The 24,515-nt window shown below is 38.7% G+C and overlaps 1 protein-coding gene across 3 annotated transcripts in view; it reads right to left on the bottom strand.

The window, feature by feature from the left end:
* Window positions 1-24,515, bottom strand: part of MDFIC (MyoD family inhibitor domain containing) — a 93,390-nt gene that overhangs the window by 4,137 nt on the left and 64,738 nt on the right. Inside the window, exon 5 of one of the 3 annotated variants that reach the window (XM_070423757.1) lies at window positions 2,250-2,492. The exons of the other annotated variants lie outside the window; for them this stretch is intronic. Coding sequence (XP_070279858.1) covers window positions 2,407-2,492 — 86 coding nt within the window. The 3' untranslated portion in view covers window positions 2,250-2,406. Of the gene's footprint in view, window positions 1-2,249; window positions 2,493-24,515 lie in introns of those variants that run through there. 3 annotated transcript variants of the gene reach the window in all.

Genomic DNA, 24,515 nt, shown 5'->3' with positions numbered 1-24,515 from the left:
TTCCCTAATGTTTTAGTAGTAGCCGATCCTATCAGGAGAACGTGGAGAGCACCCACATGAATCCACATTCATAACCTTGGAAAGTACTGGGTTTCTACAGCCTGTCTGTGGTTTATCTCTTGATAAACTTTTATCCTAATATCTAAAGTTATATTTCTTTGTACATTTGAGCTTTTATAGGAATCATATTATCATCATTTGTAAAATATTCGAAATGTTACAAAGAGCTAGCTTTATTATCATTATTATGAAAATAGTGTTGAACTGGCAGTAAGCCACACTTGTGATCTTAACTTTCTTTTCCTCTACTGGATGCTGTATTTCAAGACTGAAAGAAAGAAGCTACAAAAACTCACTTGAGCCCTAACTGGTTTGGCTCAGTGGATAGAGCGTCAGCCTGCGGACTCAAGGGTCCCAGGTTCGATTCCGGTCAAGGGCATGTACCTTAGTTGCGGGCACATCCCCAGTAGGAAATGTGCAGGAGGCAGCCGATTGATGTTTCTCTCTCATTGATGGTTCTAACTCTCTATCCCTTTCCCTTCCTCTCTGTAAAAAAATCAATAAAATATATTTTTAAAAAAACCTCACTTGACACTGAAAAACCTTTAATTGAGTAATTTTAAAACAACGCCATAGAATTCCTGTGAATAGCATTTTTGTTCAAAAGTATGTGTTTCAGATTTACCCTTGTTGATTAATGTAGCTACAGTCCACCTATTTCCCAGGTGTATAGTATTCCACTGTTCTAATGTACCATCATTTATTTATCCATCATACTATTTATCCATCATACTATTTATGAATATTTGATTATTGCCAGTGTTTTGGTATTCTAAACATGACTGTTTGAAACAATTCTGTGCAAGTCTCTTAGAGCACAAATGCTAAATAAGTAGCAGAATAATGGCTGGGTCACAGGGTGTGCATATGTTTAATCTTATTAGGTAATTTGAAATTTGTTTCCAAATGACTGCTCCAAAATGTATTCCCACCCATCAAGTATGAAAATGCTCATGGTTCCATCTCCTCGCCAATCTTTGACACGGGCATAATCTCACACATGCCAATTAGTTGAGTAGGAATGGGTGTCCCACTGTGGTTTTACTTATTTACTAAGTTTGGACACCTTTTCATGTTTCCGTGCCATTCGTGTTTCCTCTTCTTTGAAACGGCTGTTCAGCATGTTCATGCTTTCCACTCACTTTTCTATTGATTTGCCTCTTTTTTTTTCCGTATTGATTTGTAAAGTTTTTAATATTCAAGATATCAGGCCTTTGTCAAATATGATTGTCCTTTCTCAGTATGTGGCTTTCTCAGTTAGATGACAAGAAACAGATGAGTTCATTTTTAGACTGTGAGAAATTGAAGTTATCAATAGAAATCCAAATTGTTTTTTAATTAGCTGGAGATATGGGGCTGGATGGCTGAGGAAGTGAAGGGGCAAATGGACAAGTCTGACAAATTAGTGAGAAGAAGAGGAGGCATTACTAAGATTTGGGAGCATAAATAAATAAAAAGTTTCTGTGTCTGATTCAGAACAAGGGAGCCAGCCACGCCTATATACAGAAAGGGAGAAGACACCAGTAAGTAATCAGGAGGAACAAACTGAGTGTTATTGGTGTGAAATCAATAGTCTTGGATGAAGAGAGGTGGAATTGGCATTCCAAACTAAACAACTCATTCCATTCATAGGATATATTACTTTGAAAATTAAAGTATCTTCCAGATTGTAGACAATAATGACAGCTGTCATACAGAAATCAGAAGTCCTAAGCCAAGAATAAAACCTCTCCAAATTCCTACATTTAGCCAACAGATCTACAAGTTAATTTAGTCTGTTACTGTCTTTGTATTTTTAGTAAACAAAGAAATGTTTTAAAAGTTCTTAGCTCTAAATAGATCAAACACTCCTTTTCTAGCCTGTCTTCTATAACACATGATTTCTACAACTAATAGGTTTGAGTGGTGGTTTTACATACACGGGAAGCCTAGCATTAATGAAGAAAAACTATTTATTGGCTGTTGTCAGAATTAAAACAGGTGTTATCTTGGGACAGTGATGTTTTCATCACTCTTTCATTAAAAAAAACACAAAACTATTTAAGAAACTTAATTTATACTGAATTCTGTTTTAAGGTCTTTATAAATATTAATTCATTCAATTCCAATAATATTCCTAAGCAGCAGTTTATCCTCATTTTAGTAATACAGAGAAAGATTTATAGGAAATTTATGAAATTTATCCAAGTCATAGAGGCAATAAGTAGCAGCTGCCTCTTGTAGGGCTGGGTCACTCCTAATACTCACTTAATCTTCCTGGGGGGGACATCAGTTATAAATCCAAAACATTCTGCTGATTTGTCTTGTTGATTTGTTTTTGGCCTTGAGTCAAGTCCCTTTTCCTTTCTAAAGATGATTCTGAATTTCAGTTTTAATGAAGAGTTGATAGTAAATGTTAACCTTCACCAAGTAAGAGTAAAGTTGATGAATTGCTGCCAGTCACATTGTCAAAACAGACATAAGAAAGAGATGTCACAATCAAAAGAAAGAACGCTGTCTAATTAAAATATAAAAATTAAGGCCTATAGTTATATGAACAAGAACAATGTTGCAATTACATAGGAACTCTAGTGGCAAAACTAGAGTGGTAAAAATGACAGAGGTCGCAAAATAATAAGTTCTTTATGTAAATATTAAAACTTACAAAAAATAGACAACTTATCTGAACACACCTTCTATATAATTACTGGAAAAGCACTTTGGGCTACTGTGAAAAACCAAATCTATTAACAGGCCCCTAAAAAAAAAACCACAAACCAAAATGCATTTTAGAGATTAAAGTGATATGAAACAAAGTGAATTTACAGAGATAACTACCATAAACTTTTATTTCCTGTACTTTATAAGTAGAAAAACACCTAAATATAACAACTAAAAAGAAAAAATGAATCCCTAATATAAACAAATCAATTAATAATCTGACTTTTCATTCCTTGCCAGAAACATCTTTCTTTTCATCTGTGTTCTAGAAAGAGTTTATTTGTGACTTGGGGTAATAAAAGTTAAGTAAATTAAGAAAAAATAGTTGTTACAGTTTCTACCTACTTCATCCCCACCACCTCCAGCAGAATCAAAAATCATAAAAGGCATTAAGATGTTGGTTTTATTTGAAGCAAAGAGAGGATTATAAGGATTATCAAACTAAGACTTAAATAGAGAAACAAACTGTAAAAAAGATGATTCCTCCACCTCCATGAAGTTCACTGTTTGAAATAATTCTTTGCCCCATTACTGAGGTTTATAGTGTTTACGGTTTTATTCAGTCATATGTGCAATTATTGCCAAAAATGTTTAACCTCTGAGAAACCAGCTAGGTTTTAGGAAAAGGTCCCTGACCCAAATCAGGCCAACCAAGAACTGCACAATTTAGTGGATGACTGAGAGGGGAACACAGCACAGGACGGACAGCTACTGAAAATTTAGGCGGGGGCGGCGGGGAGGTAATTTATACCAGCAGCCAAGTAGCAAAAAAAAAAAAAAAAGTATGAAAGGAAATCTTCAGCACCATGTTTTATTTTTTTTAAAGTTATGAATCACTGCAGACACAAACCCAAACAAAATCTTTACATTTTATAAAAGGTCATCAGTATTAAAGCCAGGTAGCTGGTGTATCTGGAAATCAGCTACTAGCTTCCCAATACCAATGAAGATAACCACTGAGACCTAAACAGCATCTCAGATGACTGGGGAAAATATCTGTGACTAATCCAAGGGGCTTTGTTGTGTTTGAAAATGAGAGTGAAAATTCATTTCTTTAAGAGCATGTTCATTTAATAACGAAATGATCCCCAACTGATTTACCCAATCATATATGGCCAAAACTACTGGGAAAATATGAGGAAAGCAGTTGGTTATAGTAAAAGAAGCCCCGACTAAGAGCCACCAGAAAACTATCTGAACAGAAAACTATCAGCTCTAGTCTAAACAAGTCTCTAGCCCTAGCTAGTTTGGCTCAGTGGATAGAGTGTTGGCCTGTGGACTGAAAGGTCCCAGGTTCGAATTCGGTCAAGGGCACGTGCCTGGGTTGCCAGCTCTATCCCCAGTAGGGGTTGTGCAGGAGGCAGCCAATCAATGATTCTCTAATCATTGATGTTTCTATCTCTCTCTCTCCCTCTCCTTTCCCCTCTGAAATCAATAAAACCATATTTTAAACAAGTCTCTATTTCTTTAGTTTCCTTATTTCAAGATGTGGTATGACTTGCTCTTAAATTTCTTTGAACAAAGACACTAAACAATGGAATACAGGGAAGTCAAAGAGCAGTGAGTTCTGAGAATAACCTACAGCCCCTTTTTGAGCAAAAAGAAAAAAAAAATATGCAGATTTGCGTGTGTCTTATCTTGACTAATCTCAAGTAACATTTCCTAAGTCTTAGAATGCTTGAAAACACACTCTGAATCAGATCCCTGTCACGTAAACTATATATGGAGACAAAGGTTCATTCTCCTTTTGAAGAGGCCAACAGTATGCCAAAAAGCAACACAGAGTAGAACATGAAGTCATTAGAAAATGCATTATTAGTAATTTAGGAAATTGCACTGAGATAAAACCTGACTCTGGAGCTTCAAAACTACAGAGAACCCATGGGCGTTCCCATGGCTTTAGTTGCTCAGGCTCCCGTCTGCCTGGCAAGGGGGCAAGGGGACTCTGGTGCAGAGAAGCCCAACTGGGTGAGGCATTCTTCCTCCCCGATATTGCTGCATGGTGACTGTTATTGCTCAACACAAATAGAAAAGCAGGCGAGGAGTAGGTTTCGGTGGTCCTGAATCCCAGCCAGAATGGCTAAGTTGGTGTATGGCCTCTAGGAAGAGCCAGCTGTGAGGAATGAGACAGGCACCTCCAGGGAGTTCTGTTCGTGGAGACAGGAAATAGTTCCTAAGACAGCGCAGTAGCTCAGCTCCAAGTAGCTCCCTGTCTCTCAGCCAGAGGACTCGCAGCATCTGGCACCGGCCCTACCGTGACCCGCTGCCTGCGTAACTGGAAATGTGCCTCCCACACAGTACCCTCTGGCACACCGCTTGTCAGTCAGAAAGCCATCACCACGTACCTGCTGAAGAAAGGGAGTTAGGTCAGGAGGTAAAATAAAGAGAACTCCATTTTACACTGCAAAACAAAGAGGGCCACACTTGGCCCTCGACCGTTTGGCTCAGTGGATAGAGCACTGGCCCGAAAACTGAAGGGTGCAGGGATTGATTATGGTCAAAGAGCACATAGCTAGCTCAGTTGCAGGTTCCCCCGCCCTGGCCAGGGTGCATGAAGGAGGCAACCAATCAGTGTGTCTCTCTCACATCGCTGTTTCTGTCTGTCTCTTCCTCTCCCTTCCACTCTCTCTAAAAATCAATGGAAAAATATCCTCGGGTGAGGATTAATTAAAAAAAAAAAGAAAAGAATAGATGACCACACTTGGAAAACAACAATAATCTTTACTATTATCTTTCATCTCAACAAACTCAAAAGAACCTTGGGAAAAAACTGCACCATTCTCCAAGACCCCACAAAATGACTCCTCAGTAAATTTCCTATCACTTGTCCAAATTCTAGAATCCATCCTCCTCCTATGGGAGGTGCATTTGTATTTTAAATTACAGTAAGTAGACAGCACAGCTTCTTTGTTTCTCTTATTCGTTTATCCTGCTGCCTGACCTGCATTAAATATTCAAACTCCCAAAGAGTTTGGTCCAGTAATTGGGGCATGACCTAACTAGAGCACTGATTCAAGCAGTCTTTTCTGAAGCGATGCATTTTACAAAGTTTAGGAAAATAACATATATACCAAGATACCTTTTGTTTCCCAGGTGCTTTACACAGCAATCTGAACAGGAGCAAAAAAGCTCAGTTAGTAGAGGTGTTTATTTAAAACACGTTACAGCCCGGTCGTTGTGGCTCAGTGGCTGAGTGTCCACCTGTGAACCAGGAGAGCACAGTCTGATTCCAGGTCGAGGCACATGCCTCAGGTTTGGGGCTCAATCCCCAGCAGGGGGCACGCAGGGGGCAGCTGATCAATGCATCTCTCTTATCAAGGATGTTTCTCTCTCTCTCTCCCTTCCTCTCTGAAATCAATAATAATACATTAAAAATAAATAAAACACTTTACATGCTGAGAGGGGGTAGACAGGAGGGAAAAGAAAAGCTAAAAATATTGATGGTACAAATAATCCCTACATTTGTTGAACCTCTACAATACTTTATGATTACACATTTAATAGCTGGTAACAGAACTGTTCTCATAGTGTTACGGTGAGGATTAAAAAACACAACACATATAAAATTCTCAATAAAGGATTTATCATGTAAGTACTTACTAAATGTTATTACTGTGATAGCAACAAGAAACCTACCAATGTTTCTTCCATTCACTCTGATTACCACAACAAAATAGGGCATTTCTATCTTAACCTAAGGAGGGTTATAAAAGGCTTGAACCTAAAAGGAGAGAACCATGAGGCTACTCTAAGAGAATGTGCAGCTCAGTGGAGGAGAAATCTGCTCAGAAGGAACTAGTAAGTCTTGTGTCTGGCTACAGAATATTTAAAAATAATAATTTGTTTCCATATTTAAATTATTACCCAATTATTTTCTCAGGAAGCTAGAAAGCAAAATAGTAAGACCATACTTTACTTGAACTTATTCAATGCTGACAGTATTAAAGTTGGCCAGTTGAAGTATCTCTAATCCAAAAAGTTTTATTAGAACAAGGTTAAATATAATTTTGGATAAAAAAATACTTTAGATATTGAAAGCATTTTCCTAGAAAGAATAAATGTCTAACAGTCTACTAAAGTTGGTCAAAATACCATCTATGGCTAGGACAACATGTAATAAGTGAATCCTTCACTTTTTTAAAAATATATTTTATTGATTTTTTACAGAGAGGAAGGGAGAGGGATAGAGAGTTAGAAACACTGATGAGAGAGAAACATTGATCAGCTGCCTCCTGCACACTCCTCAATGGGGATGTGCCTGCTACCAAGGAACATGCCCTTGACCAGAATCGAAACTGGGACCCTTGAGTTCGCAGGCCGATGCTCTATCCACTGAGCCAAACCGGTTAGGGTGAATCCTTTACTTTTAGTGAAAAAAAAAAAAAAAAAAAAAAAAATATATATATATATATATATATATATATTATATATGATTTAACAATTATCTCCCAGAAGCTTAGTTTAATATTTTTCCTATTTTTATTTTTGCAACCATGTTTATTTCATAAATCACATTTTAGTTTCACCTCTTAATTGTTATTGTTTAAATACTGTGCAAGTGTACATTATAAAAATAAATCAGCTTTTAAAAAAGACATATAGTAAGCACTGGGGTAATCCTGCAAAAGGTGGTGATAATGATAATTACAAACTAACATCCCTGCCATATTGGACACTTTTTATTTATTTATTTTTACTGAGTTGTAACTAACCTATAACATTATATTAGTTTCAGGTATACAGAATCATGATTTGATATTTGTAAACACTGAAATGATTACCACAATGTCTAGTTAACATTCGTCATCATATATAGTTACAACTGTTTTTTTCCTGTGATGCAAACCTCTAAGAGCCACTCTCTTAAAAACTTTAAAATGTATAATATAGTACTATTAACTGTACTCACAATGCTGTAAGCTACATCCCCATTGCTTGTTTTATAATGGAAAGTTTGTATCTTTTGAAGTTTGCTCATTTTGCCCACCTCCAACCCCCACTTCTGGCCACTACCAATCAACTATTTAGATCTATGAGCTCATAGTTGTGTTTCCTTTTTTAAAAAGTCCTATGTATATGTAAGATCATACGGTGTATGTCTTACTCTTTCTGACTTATTTCACTAAGGATAATGACACCTCAAGGTCTATCTATGTTATTATAAATAGCAGAATTTCCTCGTTTTGTTTGTTTGTTTTAGGCTGAATCACTCTATTGTACATATGTACCACTTCTTTGTTCATTCATCCATTGATGAACATTTAGGTTGCTTCCCTATTTCAGTTATTGTAAATAATGCTGCAGTGAACACGGGGGTGCACATATCTATGAGAAATACAAAGAATTATAGGAAAATATTATGAACAATAATACGCCAAAAACTGAAGTCTGGAAAAAAATGGATACATTCCTAGAAATGTATAATCTTCAAAAACTTAATCAAGAAGAAACAGAAAATCTGAACACACTGATTACAACCAATAAAAGCAAAGAAGAATTTTACCAAACATTCTTGAAATATATCTGAAGAAACTCAAAACACTAATTTCAAAGAATACATGCACTCCTATATTCATTGCAGAACAATTTATAATACTAGCAGTTAAGCTATGGAAGCAACCCAAGTATTCGATATAGACGAGTGGATAAAAAAGCTGTGGTACATATACACCATGACATACTAGTTGGCCATAAAAAATAAAATAAAATGTTTCCTTTTGCAACAGTATGGATGGATCTAGATAGTAGTATGCTGAGTGAAATAAATGAGACAGAGATAATACCAATGTCTTATGATTTCAATGTCTTAAGTCCACCTGATAGTTTAAGGCAGATGTTTCCTAATTGGTTTTCTGTCTGGATGATCTATCCATAAACTAAAGTGAGATATTAAAGTTCGCTATTATTCTATTGCTGTCTATTTCTCCCTTTAAATCTGCTAATATTCTGCTTTATGTAAATAGGAACTCTTATGTTGGGTGCATAAATATTTACAAATGTTATATCCTCTTGTTGGTCTAACTCCTTTATCATTATGTAATGGTCTTCTTTGTCTCTTTTGTAGTCTTTGTTTTAAAGTCTGTTTTGCTTGATGTAAGTATTGCTATACCAGCTTTCTTTTGGTTCCCATTTGCATGGTATATCAGTCTGTGTGCTTCTTATAGCTGAAGTGGATCTGTTGTAGGCAGCTTATAGATGGGTCTTGTTTTTTGTTTCTTTGTGTGTGTGTTTTGTTGACCGCATTACAGATGACCCCCCTTTTTAATCTCTTTACCCACTCTGTCTTTCAATTGGAGGGTTCAGTCCATTTTCAATTAAAATATTTATTGCTCGGTATGCTTAGATTCCTCTCTATGTGTCTACTTCTACGGATCTACTACAAGTTTTTGCTTTGTGGTCAGCATAAGGCTTACATATAACAACATACATTTCTAACAGTCTATTTTAATTTGATAACAATTTAAGTTTTAACATATTCTTAAACCTCTACATTTTTACTCCCCCTAATTTTTAAGTTTTTAATGTCACATTTTAATTTTTTTTTTATTGTAGTTATTAGTGAACAAAATTAAGACCTTTTTTTTTTCCCCAACTCTTATCAGGTAAACCACCTATTTCTGTTTAATTAAGGACTATCTTTAGGTTTTGTCCTTTTGTTTCTTTTGGGACACATCCTTTGTTTCTTCATTTTCCTTGACTGTGTTGACTTCTATTCAGTGGATAAAATGGCCGCCTCTCCCAGGCTGAAGAAGTAGCCTCATGTACGAGTTGAACTTCCTTGTACAAACTTGCCCTAAGTCTTTCTGTCTCTCAACCCTTTTGTGATTGTCCAACCGATCTTAATTTTAGTGACTCCCACTAATTGAAGGTGTGCCGCTACCTGTCACTGTCTCAAAGGGGAGGATCTGTCAGCAACTAGATTCAGACTGATTGGAGCCAGAATGTCAGGTAGCAGCTTTTAAAGTTTGCAAATCTGTATGGTCCTGTGGAACCCCAAGCTGAAGTCCCACTGCCTCCCAGGACCAGACAATCTAGAGGTGTCTCCTGACCACCCTCTGAGTGTACAGTTTCCTTCCCAGGAGCTACCAATGGTCCGGAGTAAGGCAGAGGCGAGCTCAAAGAGCTCAAAGACGGCATCCACGGGGCTGTATCCCCAGAGCACGTATCATTAGGTCCCTAACTGAGAGCCAGATCTGAAGGCTGCCCAATGCTAAAGCTCAGGTCAAGCACATAGGCCTCTTTCACGAAATCCCTGCAAATATGTTTTAGTCTCTATCTGTGCAGTGCCCTACAGGTGACAGTTGTCCAAGAACTGTCTCTCTGGTGTTATAGTCCAAGGGGACCCCTGGATTCAAGCCCTTTGCCACCTGAGCTAGGTGATCAAGTGGTGTCCCTGGGCAGCAGCAGCAAAACCTAGGGCACAGGACACATGTACAAGCTTCTCTCAGGAAATACTAATAATATGAAAAGTGGCAGAAGATAAGAAGATAGTGCCTACCTTCTCAAGTCTCTGAGGCAAATGCAAGTTGATGATGTGGGGAGAGTGAGAGGGAACACAAAGATGATGCCTGCCAACCCCCATCCTCGGAGAGTACCGGACCAGGCACCTAGATGTGTGGTAAACTCCTGACTCTCAGGCCAACACGTTACGATAAGCAAATGAGACTCTTTCACATTAAGTCTTGGATGTCTTTCGGTTGGCTGGCTCTGTGTTGGGCCCTGGGGGTAGGTCCACGCCTGTGAGCCCCTTAAGAAACTTCTCAGTTCACTACAGCCTTGAGAATCTCAAGGATTCAAGACCCGATGGTTTTCAAAACTAGGCTTGTTTTGGGGGCTCATGTCTCAGGGGCAGGTCTTAAAAGTTGAGGTGTCCAATGTGTAGTTCGAACACTTCATTCCTTAGGGAGAAACTCCAGGTTTTGAGTTCCCTCCTGATTGTGGGTCATCACCCCAGAGTTTGGATTTATGGCACGATTATGTCTCAGCCCTTCTCCCAGCTATGATGTGTTTGTTTTTTTGTTTGTTTGTTTTTTCTCATTTGCTTAATGTATAGAATTCAACTGACTAGATTTTAGGTTTTTATTTTTCAGCAGAATTTGCTCTATAGGTGGCTGTAGATGCACAGATGTCTATGGGAGAAGGTGAGTTTAGGATTTTCCTACGTCACAATCTTGAACCAGAATCCCTCATACTGAATGCTTTAGTTATTAACATTAACCTACTACAGAGACCCACAGGGCTGGCCAGGTCCCCTGTGACACCAGGTCTTTATGGTGGCCTGGGAGAAAACAACCACACTGGGAGGAAACAGACAGTATTCACAGGGCTGGTTTAAGGCACAACAGCAAGAGTCCAAAGGGCGGAGGCCGAGCAGTGAGTGTTCTGCAGGCCCCCATGAAAGAAGGGGCAGCGTCCCCAGCAGGAGGACCAGGACTCTGAAGGCAGGAGAAGCTTCACCTTGAGAAGTCCCAGGAGGCCCTCCCTGGCCCTGGCCAAAGAGGCACAGGAGTCTAACGTACACTCTAGCCAAGATGAAGAAGAACAAACCACATGAATGTTACAGCAAAATGAGACACCAAAGCTCATTTCAAAGCAGCGCACCGGAGATAAATCCTGTTATTTATGGAATTAATTTATGAATCAATGATTGAATTGTTACTCTTACCACATCCCTCCCTCTCCAACCATGTTCTCTATTAACACTATTTGATTTCTTTAAGGCACCATCACAAGCCTCAGATAAACAGGACAGCGTGACACTGAAATTATAAGGTATGAATACCTCCACCTTAATTTACTGTACAAGCCATTTCAGAGCTAAGAAAATCTATGACCATGCTGTTTGCAAGTACTCTAAAACTGACAAAAGCAGATAAACAGCTTTCTCAGAGAATAAACATTTTTTGGCCTAACTATATTATTTTAAATAACAGAAAAGAAGATAAAAACAAAATCCCTCCCACTGAGCTATTTCCTAACCCTCTGCACTGCATCAGGGCCACCCCCCATTGAGGTTTTCCTGAGTCACAGCTCATCACTTATGGTGGCAATTCAGACAGGCCAATGCTAGGATACCCCGCTCCCCTCAACGCACAGAATCCCATAAGTGCCTGTGGTGGTGGTTGCTGTCCATATATTTGGTTTCGGTGAGGCTTCTAACAACAAAAAAAAAGCATTCTTGGGGGCACAAAAACAAAGATGTTTGAATTCATGTCACCCTGCCATCTTCATAAGTGGCAGGACAGCCAAGTATTATCTTACCTCTTAGGATCTAGAAAATTAAAACCTGTTTCTAGTCTTGACTGTGTCACGAACTGGCTAAGTGACCTTGAACAGGTTCCTTGACTCAGTGTCCATATGTATATAATGAAGGGGCAAATGATCTCCAAGTTCACTTCAAGCACTAAGTTTTTATGAGGATATAATCTAATTTCTATAAACAGATTTCAAGTCTGTGTAAGGGTCTTTTTTTTACCTTGAATAGAACCATTAGTTGTCTTAACACAACATTCAAAGCACAATTTAGAAGTTAATTAATGCTGTGCAAGCGGGTGTGGCTCAGTTGGTTGCACTGAAAGGTTGTAGGCTCAATCCCTGGTAGGGGGTGGACAGGAGGCAGCTGATCAATGTTTCTCTCTCTCTCCCTCTCCCTCTATCTCTCTCTCTCCTTCCCTATCTCTCCCTCTCTCCCTTACTCTCTCTCTAAAAATCAATAAAAAAATCTTTTTAGAAAATGGTTAATTAATGCTAGATACAAGATGACTTCAAGTTGGCTTAACCCTATGAGCAAATGATGAAATGGCAGGTGTCAGGTGAAGAGAAAGCAAAGGTGGTCCCAGGCATTGAGGTAGCTGTGCAAAGGCAAAAAGGAAGAATATGATTGTTTTTTGTTGAGGCAGGAAAATCCAGGTACAAAGCCTGAAATCTGACATTTCGGAAACGAGGGGGCAGGGACACATTAGTGATGATCCGGTGTCAGTGGGTCAGGCGGGATGACTCTAAGGAATATAAAGGAGGTAGTGTTACCGGGGGTTGATAAGACACTGGATGAGGCAGTGGAGGGAAGTAAAGTGTAATGCCCTGATTTCTGGAGCCACTTACCACAGAAGACATAGAGAAACAAAAAGAGTTTGGTTTAAATTTGTTTAACATAAGACATAGTAAGTCCGAGGGTACTCAAATGGAGAGTCCAAGATGTGGCTGGAGACAGCGGTCTGGCGCTCGGGAGATAGACTTTAACAAGGGCATTGGCGGTAGCTCAGACTCTTACAAGGGAATGAAACGATTAAGTTACCCAGGGAGAATGTACCAAGTGAAAAGAGAAGAGAATGCAAGGGGACGACACATTTAAGGGAAGGACTGAGGAAGAGAGGTAGGCCGGGGAAAAGGAGGTGCCATGGAAGTCAGAGAGAAAAACAGTTCAGGCAGATTATGGCAAACACTGTTTAGCCAGAGACATTTTAGTGATGTGATAGGGATGGAAATGCATAGCAGAGAGATGAAGAGTGATGGGAAAAGGGGGAAGTAGAGACTGCTAAGGCAGATATACTTTTAAGAAAGATGTGAAGAGAAAGCAAAGCCCAGAGGAAAACTACTAGGGATGCAGAATCAAGGTAGAATGCGCACAAACATTTACACACTCTCAGTACAGATACTGCTAGACAGGAAAGACTTGTGTATGTGTACTGTTCTCTGGAAGAGAGTTAAAACGGGAGATGAGAAGGGCTACTCAACAGAATGAGTGGACGATAAGACCTGCAGAAACAGGATGCTGCTACAACAAGAAAGCAGGCATCTCTTCCTTCGAAATGGGAGGTAAAAACAAGTTCAGATTTAGGTAAGTTTGTAGGAGGAGCCCGAGGTAGAGAGACCCTGAAACATGGCTAGATGGCCTCTTCTCTCTGTGGGGAGTGCAAGCTTTGGAGAGCTTCGTTTTTTTGTTTGTTGTTGTTTTTAAATATTGTGTTGCTCTTTAGAGAGAAAAGAAGGGAGAGGGGGAGAGAGAAATATCGATGTAAGAGTGAAACATCGACTGGCTGCCTCCTGCACACCCCCTACCGAGGATCCAGCCCACAACCCAGGCAAGTGCCCTGACCTGGAATCCAACAGGCAACCTTCCATGGGATGACGCCCAAACAAATGAGCCACACCGACCGGGAATCGGGGATCCTCATTTTAAACAGAGTAGCAACAAAATGCAATAGGCACTGTGGAAAATGGGAGGGTAGGTCTGCTTGTCTGCACAGTTCACAGATCAGCCCAGTGCCCCAAAGAGAACCTGCCACAGAGCAAGCTCAATAATGATTTGCTGAATGAATTAGGATATTATGTGGTAAGGGAGTCTGAGCATCTAGCTCAGACCTGAGACCTGAGAGCACATATCGTAAGTGATACTGATTTTCATGGACATCAAGGTTTCTTCAGTAGTGCTTAGCTGCTTGGTACAGACACAAGGTGAAAAGACAGACAATCTAGATTTTTGGTTCTGAAAGGTAGGTATGCCATAATGCAGGTCTTGGCACATTAGGAGATTCATCAATAAATCCAAATCTGAATAAGAAAGAAAATGTATGGGAGGACAAATACATATTAAACTGTATATATACTAGTGCGCCAGTGCACAGATTCGTGCATAATGAAAGGAAATTAATTAGAAGGTGGCCGGTGGGGTGGGACTGGGCAAGATGGGCCGGACATACCCTGGAGCCAACCTCCCACACTCCTTCCCCAGCAGGCCACACCTGGGGCAGCGCCACGGCTCAAAGGGTGTCTGTGGAGTGAGCAGGGTCCCTCTGGCAGGTGAGGTCCCTCAGCCTGGCCTGCGGGGATCGGGCCAAAACCGACTCTCCGACGACATCCCCCAAGGGGTCCTGGATTGAGAGAGGGCAGTTCTTGGGTGATGCACCCCAAAATGAGGCTCCCTCCTCTCTAGTTCCAAGTTGTGTCACCCAAGAACCGCCACTGCCAAGTCACTGCATCTAGGCAGCTCCTGCGTTGAGTGTCTGCCCCTTGGTGGTCAGTGCAAGTCATACCTACTGGCCTGTCAATGGTCAGACGCTCACTTAGCCTTTTATGTACAGTATATAGATATTCAATTGAGATTCAAGAGCCAGTATGTTCATATTTATTTCTGACTAAAAGTGTATTTTAAAAAATAACAAAAAATGGCTCAGCTGGTGTGGCTCAGTGGATTGAGCATTGTCCCATAGACCAAGAGGTTCTGGGTTCAATTCCTAGTCAGGGCACATGCCTGGGTTGCAGGCTTCATCCCCAGTAGAGGGTGTGCAGGAGGCAGCTGATCAATGTGTCTCTTTCATTAATGTTTCTATCTCTCTCCTCCTCTCCCTTTCTCTCTATCTAAAAACCAATAAAAACATATTTTTTTAGAAAATAAAAGGTAACAAAAATGAAATGAAATGGTATTGCTCTACAGAATCTAGTACACTGGTCTGGGCACATGGCAAACCCTTAATTAACACCTGCTGACTTGATGAAATTCATTTGTATGGCCTGCGGCAAAGATTACTTTTGGCTTTACTCTAATGTCTCCTGTCACTCCACAGGACACAGTTTCTAGGAGATATCGACCACAGATGTTGAAAAGTTCTTTCTAGAATAACTACACTTCTGTCATTCCAAAATGCAATTTCTGCATCTCTCACTGAGCATAATTATTATAAAAAAATAAATTTTGACTTCTAGTGTTAGCTTTAAATGACGTTGTGTTACCCAGGAGATCCAGTTCCTCCAGTTTGATGTCCCAATATAAGTTAGAGCAGAAATTTCAGCAGGTTTGATATGTCTTTGGAAAACTTTATATTAATCCATTTTGCTGTTTTCTTCACCTTCCCCTCCTCCCAAATCTTGGGTTTCTCAGTCCTCTAGGAGACAGTTATTGTTTATCTGTATGAATAATTTCCCATTCAAAATTGGGAATACGATTCATTTCCCTGAGCAAACTGTTTTATACTTATTCAATTTTGTTCTTCTAATTGCCTCTTATATCCACTGAGGGAATGTCTACCACTTTCTATTTTCCCTTTGATCAAGAATAAAGAAGTAGAAAAGCCAGGAAAAATTACCAGGTCCCTGGGCTGAGAAGGGGGACCTTAGGCCACAGTAGGTTGCTCACAACAATTAAAACCCCTTTGGAAGACTCGCCTGAGAGCTCTGAAACAATTTCTCACCAGGCAGCTGACTTCTGATACATTTCCTCAGTTTACTCCGGGACCTACTTATGGAGAGTTAGAAGATTACCCACATTGTGGCAGATAAAAGCCATGAAGGTAATTTTCTCCATGTCTCTGCATCTATGCTTTGGTAAAAGCACATCATTAAAATGTAAACATGAGAACAAGAGTTAGTAATTTGCTATTTAACATAGTTGTTTTTCTCCGTTAAGGTGCAAAATTGGATATGGCCTTTATTCTTATTTCAATTTCACATGAGAGAAAAGTTATTTAAAAAAACTGTGTTCTTTGCATTATGAAAACCGCACACAGACTCTAAGTTTATAAAACAAGTACATTACAAAAGATACTACTTACACTCTAAAGCAGGGCTAGAGCAGGTATTTTTGTTTTGTGTGTGTGTGTGTGTGTAGCACACACACACACACACAAATATTATTTGTAAATGCATAAAATAAAACAAAAATAATTTCAAGGGAAACTAAATTATGTTGAAATAGTTTTCATAATATTAAAAGCTGAGGTAGAATAAGTATGTGCTTTTTAAAAACACATTAACAACAAGATCTTGTGGTGATCTGATAACTACTATAATTTTAAAGTAGTGATTAGCATAAAGGGTATTTCATGTTTCCTTCAATAACTGTAACATGATATGAAAGTATCGGTGACAAAGTAACAGGTACTACTAATGCAACTGAAGTTTATTGCATACACTTATAATTGAGGAAAATGTTACATTTCATTTAAAGTGTTGAGGTTAATAAAATTAAGTTGTTTTTTTCTCATCAAAGTCACAAACCCCTCCCAAACCTAAAACCCGCTGACTAGAGGATCATATACGAATCTTTCATAGTATGTGCAAACCTCCTCTATAAAACATTTCATCTTGCAAGAGGGTTTCAGAAATATGGCTACTTTATACCAAAAGCTCCTCTATCCTAATTAATTCTATACTAGCTGAGATTTAAACAAATTAATTATAAAATATTTTCAATATTACAAGTATTAAAATTAGTAAAAACATTTCTCAGTGAAATTAATATTTCTCTTTCACTTCAATTATTTTTACAAGTCAGGCAGGTTCATTTTTTTTTTTTGTTAATCCTTATCAGAGGATATTTTCCTTTTTTTTTTTAAGAGATAAGGGTAGAAGGGATGGGAAGAGACAGAGAGAGAGAAACATCGATATGAGAGAGACACATCAATTGGTTGCCTCCCGCAAGTGCCCTGCCAGTGATAGTGCCTGCAAGAGAGTTATGTGCCCTTGACCGGAATCAAACCCTCAGCCATTCAGTCCATAAGCCAATGCTCTAACCTCTGAGCAAAACCCACTGGGACAAAAATAACTTTCAAAAACCAAGTAATGAAGAAAACATACGTATTCTGAAAGAAAAGAAATCAACTCTAGTACGATGACAATATAATTCAATCTAGAAAAAAATAATTATTTAAAAAGTCTTCCATCTTAGAGATTTTTGGAGCTATTTCTTTTAAGCTATGTCATACTCTCAAACACACAAACTCAGATAAATTTATCTGAAAACATTATTATTGAAAATGTCATGAATCACTACCATTTGGGTTCTCCTAAATTGTAATAAATTGTTCAATGAAATCAGGCAAAATATCTAACTGAAATGAATCAGGATGGAAAGAAAGTATGAAAAAGAGAGAAATGAGAGGAGGGAGAGAGACAGACAGATGGATAGACATACAGAAGGTATACCTGGAGTAACAACTAGGCTTGCAGGCTAGATCTTCAAAGATGAAAGCTTCTCCGAATAGAGAACAAAACATAGCCCTAGATGTGCAGGGCGCCCTTTTGTTCCTTCTCCTTCAGAATCTTTTTTAAGACTCTATGTTCAAAGTTAATTTTTCCTTAATTATCTATTCTTAAACATTTTTGTGCTATTTCGCCAGTTTGAATATATAGAGACAATGGAAGGTACACACACAAAAAGGAATTGAAATAATGTTGTAGTAAAACACTGGAGGTAAAGTAAAAAATGTATGAAGGCACTGATGACAATTATTTAAAAAGTATAAAATATAACATTACCAAAATAGTTTTAGTAAAAGACAAAGGAACATTAATATAATCCTGTTACGCTTATTTTGAATTTTCTCTTTCCTACACCGTCCATGGGCTGAACACATGGCATTTGGACAGGAATTACAGTATGGATGACACAACAGCATTTTTTCAGTTCATCAGCTGATGTCAGCATTTATATTCTTCTATCCTCAAAAATGAACTAATTCTTTCAAAGGTAAAACACTTTAGCTAAAGTGATAAAATGTAGATAAAGTAAAATACGAAACATAAAGAAGAGGTTCTGATTTATTGTGAGCATCTGAGATAAAGTTTTACTGTGACTGGTCACCTCAAATATTTGAAGACAAAAATTATACTCAGTGAACAATACTCTGATACTATTTTCCCTGTGTACACACTTGGTCAACTACCAGAGACTCTTGAGTCATCAGCCAGTTTATGTCAGAACATTCAAAACATCCTGAATATCCTGTATCTGGTCTTCAAAACTTCCTTCTTTGAGAATTATAGTATTAAGCAATGCCTAATGCCATTATTGTAACTATGAAGTAACTTTTTGAAAACCTTCTAAAATACAAAGAAACTTTCATATATTTAACATCATTTTAAATCAATAACTACAACAGAGAGCACTTTATAAGGCATCTCCCCCCCTCTCGCCTACTCAAGGACATCCTTCTCCTGTATCATCAATATCTTCCCTTCATGAGCTCATTACCAGCAACACTCAGCCAATAAAATGCTGTCCCTAAAAGCATCCCCCTTTAGCTCGCAGCCCTTTCACTATTCTTCAGGGAAACTTCTTGAACAGAGTAGCTTACATTTGTAATCTTCCACTGCTCTCTTTTCCTTCTCTCTGGAACCCACTTCAATCAGGCTTTTGTCCCCATCACAAAAACAAAAGTATGAAGGTCACCAATGCTCTTCATAGGACAATGTCAATGGTCACTTCTCATTTATCTTATTGGACTTCTCATTTGCATTTGATACATGATCATTCCCTCCATCTTGAAACACTTTTTTTTCTAAGCTGTCCCTCTTGTTGGTTCCTTCTCCATTGTGGTTTACTCATCCTCATTTTTTTCATGGTTGTTCCTTATTTTCTGACCTCTATGTATGGGAGTAGTTCCAGGCTCAGTTCTTGGAATACTTAACTTTACCTACTTCCTGGACAGTTCTTAAGTCTGAGTACATAGCAGAGTGAATCACGTGGGTAGCTTCTAAAGGAAGCTGATGCCTTGGCCCCATTCCATTGCATTCTGAGGACAAAACCCAGAAGTTCTTATTAAAATATGCAGGATGCCAGGGTTGAGAACCCCAGTGCCAGGTGACCCCATCCACTGGACATTCTGTACTCTGAGGATTCACAAAATGCGTTGCAGATTTTTCCTCTAAACCTCAGACTCCTCTATCCAACCACCAATTTCACACCATCACTTGAGCAGATAATGGGCAACTCAAATCCAACATGTTCCAAACCAAACTCCTGATCTTCCTCCCAACCCCTGTTCTTCCCACAGTCTCCCTATCTCTGTTAATGGCAACTCCATACTTTCAGCTGCTCAGGCCAAATAAGTTGGAGTCATCTTTAACCCCTGACTTTCTCTCACACTGCAATCTCATCCTTCAGTTGATCTTACTCTGCCTTCAAAGAACATTCATGTGCAACAACATCTAGCCACTGCCACCTGATCCCACCCTATCATCTCCCATCTGAATTCCTTCCTGCAAGTCATGGAGCAGGGCCTCCCTTCTTTTGCCCTTGCGCGCCTGTACAAAAAGCAGGTGATGCTCAAAAATGGTAAGTCAGATTAGGCAAGTTATCTTCTCAAAAGCTGCCTTTGCCTTCCTACTTCACTCAGATCAAAATCAAAACCTTGACTCATTAGCCCCCCTATTATTTGCTCCCTTTTCAGTGTTCAGTTCTTAGAGATATTTGACTTTAGAATAAGATATCAAAGGTAACCAATGTCTGTGGTTATTTCCAGAAACAACAGGAGAGGAGCAGTATTCTGTCACCATCTTTCTTAAAAACTCTTGTCAGATTCTCAAAGAAGCCCATGAACCAAAAATGATAAAATCACTGCGTAAGACACAACCACAATTAATCAAAATTCCAATTTATTATAGGTTAAGTCTTAACCCTTTCAAGCTTTTTAATGTGGCTTATTCTTCACTTCACAAGCAAACATAAATTTGCTTTAAATACATTTTTAAATTAAGCCATAGTTTTCTATTTCTCTAAATTATGCAGTTATGTACTAACTCTTCTTTCCTATACTTGTTTTTTCTAACTCTTAAAGTGCTTGTTTACTTGTTTATGTTTTACTTCCTTCCTAATACTACACTATGTGTAAAAGCTATTTTAAATTCAATTAGGGACCCTAACAATCTAAAGCATGAGACGCTATCAATTTCCATCAACTTGTGGTCCAAAACAAAGTCAGAAATTTGGAACTCAGAATCATAAACGCCTGCCCTGTCAATGCCTCCCATTCAAATGCAATTACTGCTCCTGGAATGAGGTGGGAGTAGGACTTGAGATAGGCTTTTAAATCATTTTAAAGGTTACATTTCCTCGTACAAAGTTATTCCACAGTTACTCAAAGGCTTCTAAGATTAATCAACCACTCAACCCACACAGAGTGGAGTCATCTAGGTTAACCATTCAGTAAAGGCTTCCCTGGTTGCTCAGTTCTCTTGCTTTGATAATAGCTGTGCATTCACATAATTCAGTATATTGAACTCTGTATCTAAACTCTAAAGAAATAAAATGCTGGCTTGTCAAGAAAATATATTATTACCTTCTTAAAAAATCTTCAAATGTTCAAATGTTCTCTCTTTCCTGAATTCCTTCTTAAACACACTCAAATCTTTCTTTCCCATGTTAAAACAAAATAATACAAAACAAACAAAACAACCTCCCTGACCTGGACTTTGGCCTTTCTGGAGCTATTGTGTTTCCACACGTTCCATCACCCATGTTATTCTGGATTCTCCATGAAAATAGCTCTTAACTAGGTAGTACAATGACATCCACACTGTTAAATTCAATAGAATTATTTCAGTACTCATCCTACTGAAACTGTCAATAATATCAGGTGCAGTATCTGGCACAGTCCTTTTTTTGAAATATATTTTTATTGATTTCAGAGAGGACAGGAGAGGGAGAGAAAGATAGAAACATCAATGATGAGAGAGAATCATTGATCCACTGCCTCACACTGGTGAACGAGCCCGCAACCAGGGCATGTGCCCATGACCGGAATCAAAACTGGGACCATTCAGTTCGCAGGCTGATGCTCTATCCACTGAGCCAAACCAGCTAGGGCCAGGCCTTCTTCTTAAAACACTTTTTCCCTGGCATCCATGACATCACTGACCTTTTCAATTTGTTTCTTCTCTCACCCGTTTTCTCTCAGCCTGATCATCTTCCTACTCTCTTTGCCCTTTGACCTCTCCCCTAGACTGTCTTATAAGTGACATGGCCTCACTCTGACTTACTCTGACATCACCTGTGGAGAAAAGTCTACTCAAGCTGAATGCACATTCCCACCCCACCAGACTGGCTGGCCTCCAGTGATCCCTGAGTCATGCCCTTTTCATCCATCTGACCTTTCCTCTTAAATCTCTACTCAGGAAAGCGCATTCAGATTACATTTTAACATCCCTTCTATGAAAACAAATATAAACTAGTATGCTTGCTTCTAACTCCCTTGTTCAAGCTCCAGTGTATATTTTTATTTTCAAATGGTCTTGGATTGTGTATCACACTTGAAATTGAACAGGTCTAAAATGCCAACTCATGGTCAGCCTCAAACTATATTCAGCTATTCCTCATAATTTCCTAATTTCTATATTTTCCCAACTAATTGAGCTTGAAAATTAATGACAGTCCTGCTTCGGATGCATGTCTGACTGCTGCTCCACTTCAATTCAGAGTTAGCCCTGGGCTCAGACCCTTCGCTCAATCCTGAAACCCTAAAGAAAACCTTCAGAATCTCCGTTACCCACACTTGGCACAGCTCTTTGTATTGAAAACAAACTTTCATTCTACAGAAGCGTGACTGCCCTAACTACCTATTACTATTTGACCTAATAACAACATCATCTCAACCTTTCATCACTGTACAAAGAAACAATTAAAATCTTAGCGTATTAGTAGGGTCATAAGATTTGTTCTATTCTTTCCATTTAGCCTATTATTCTGAAGCTGGGTTTCTAAATAGTCTCTTCACTCTGATGCCCCGCACCCCAAAGCTTCCTGGCCAATCTATCTGTATCTCCATTGTTCTATTTCCTCCCCACCCATCTCCTGAGTAAACGCTAAGCTAATATAAATACTTTTGGGTACTGGCCTAAAACAGCTTGTCTACAAAACCAAAAAATCCAAAGGTGGAGTCCCGACATAACTGATAGCATCTATCTCTTCAACATGGCCTGCAGAACTGTCAGCTATTATCAGAGAAGCACTCAGATTTGAGGCAGATTGGGAGGTGTTTCTGTGTTACAGATGTTAAATTGTATGTATTTCAGAACCTTATAAAATCCTTTCTTTGCTCCTCATCAAATGAACAGGTATAACAATAATTTACCGTCAGGAATAAATTATATAGTTAACCTATTTTCCTAAAGGATGTGCTTTTAAATATTTACTTTCAACCCTAAATTAACACTTACCACTTATATATACTTTGGATAGAAAATTGTTTATTTTTTAAGAACAGATGATTAAATGTTTCAAATAAATAAATATGATTTATAATTGCAGAATGAATTATAATCTGACATATTCAACTTTGACCATGCCTGCTCTCCCTATACATACACACACCCTACTCTTTGTATTACTTTGTTCCATGTAGTTTGTTGGCTGAGCAGTGAAATTTATTAAAATCCTAGTTTCCAATGAACTGGCAAATATTGCATCAGAAAGCAGAATTCTAAGGATATCCTAACATGGAATAGAAGACACTGTGCCTCAGAAAACAAAACAAAACAGAACATCATCCAAGCAAAATAAGTATTTTGAGGAATGCAGCAACATTATCGTGCAAAGTCCCAGAAAATTGGTTTCTGGGAGATCATATTATTACACAATGGTCATATGATAAAGTCTTATTTATCCTTCTACTAATATACTAATACTTGTACAGTTACAGGCAAAACTGAGAAGTTTGTTTATTTGTTTGTTTGATTGTTTGTTTATATTTTTATTGGAGGGAGAAGGAAAGAAACATCAATTGGCTGGCTGCTTCCTGCACGGCTCCTACCTGGGATCAAGCCTGCAACCCAGGCATGTGCCTTGACCTAGAATCTAGCCAGCAACCTCTCAGTGCATGAGATTACACTCAACCAACTGAGTCACAGGGGCCAGGGCAACACTGAGAAGTTTTTATGGGGAAAAATGAATAAGATTTTGTAATACTACTAAAACTAAGAATGGATCATTCAATTTCAATTTTCTAATTTTTTTTAGGATTTGGGAATGCATATTTGAAAAACATACAGAATAATGAGAACACTTAAAGGGGTGGTAGGCAGGAGTTCTGAGTTCTAATCCTGCCTCATTTGAGTTTCTTTCTCCCTTCCTTAAGCTCAAATATTAACACTCCCCTTTACCTCCCTTTGAGGATTTCAGCTCTTCTGAGGTTTCAAACATAATGTTAAAGAAGAAGTATAGATGCTGTCCAATTTATATTCCTTTGTTACTCCGGCATTTACTGAACACTCATTATAAACCGGGTACTAGGCTGTGTGCTGGAAATGAAGAGATGAATAAGACAAAGTCTTTGCCTTCAATGAGATTTTTAGTGCAGAAAGACCAAAAAAAAAAAACAGGTCAACTTTGGTATTATTTTGTATGTGGCACGTACTATAAGGACCCAAAAGAGGGACAATTGGCCCAAAATTGGGGCATCAGGATATGATGCCTGAGTTGAGGCCTGAAAAAAATGTGCACAGATCAAGAAGGCAAAGAAAGTTATGAGAACATTCCAGTCTAAAAAGAAGCAAAGGCACTCAGCTGTGTCACTTAACCATGTGTGCAGGGACCTCTACACCTTGCAGCAAAGGCACAATTTCAAGTTCAAGGAGTTAGGTCGGAGTTTGTAGATGATGCAGAAAGAAAAGGAAGCCGTTAGGTCAAAAATATATTTTTTTTTTACCATTTTATACCAGTGATTCTCAAGGAAGGAGGGGGCGGGACATGTGTGAACTACCTAGTGGGCTTTTCAAACTGTCCTGCTCCATTGTGGCCCTTCCCTTTGATGGCTGTGCACCCCATCTGGATTGTCTCCCATAGAGTCACGGCTGTACTCCTCCTTACTGAGGGTATGAGACCTGTCCCCATGGTATGTTGTGAAAAACAGCAACACTATGAACACAAGGGTAAATACGCTGAAAAGAAGGGAGAGAGAAGTCTAAAAAGGAGACAGAGAAAGATCACAGAGATTAGAAGCCAAGAGAATAGTTTAAAGAAAGGGAAGGAGAAAGAACCAGTAAAA

This window comes from Myotis yumanensis, unplaced genomic scaffold (genome assembly GCF_028538775.1).
Source record: "Myotis yumanensis isolate MYYU_CA2020_CCGP unplaced genomic scaffold, mMyoYum1.0.hap1 SCAF_9, whole genome shotgun sequence".
Taxonomy (NCBI): domain Eukaryota; kingdom Metazoa; phylum Chordata; class Mammalia; order Chiroptera; family Vespertilionidae; genus Myotis; species Myotis yumanensis.
The sequence above is the reverse complement of the archived record's forward strand: the minus strand, read 5'-3'. Positions and strand labels throughout refer to the sequence as shown.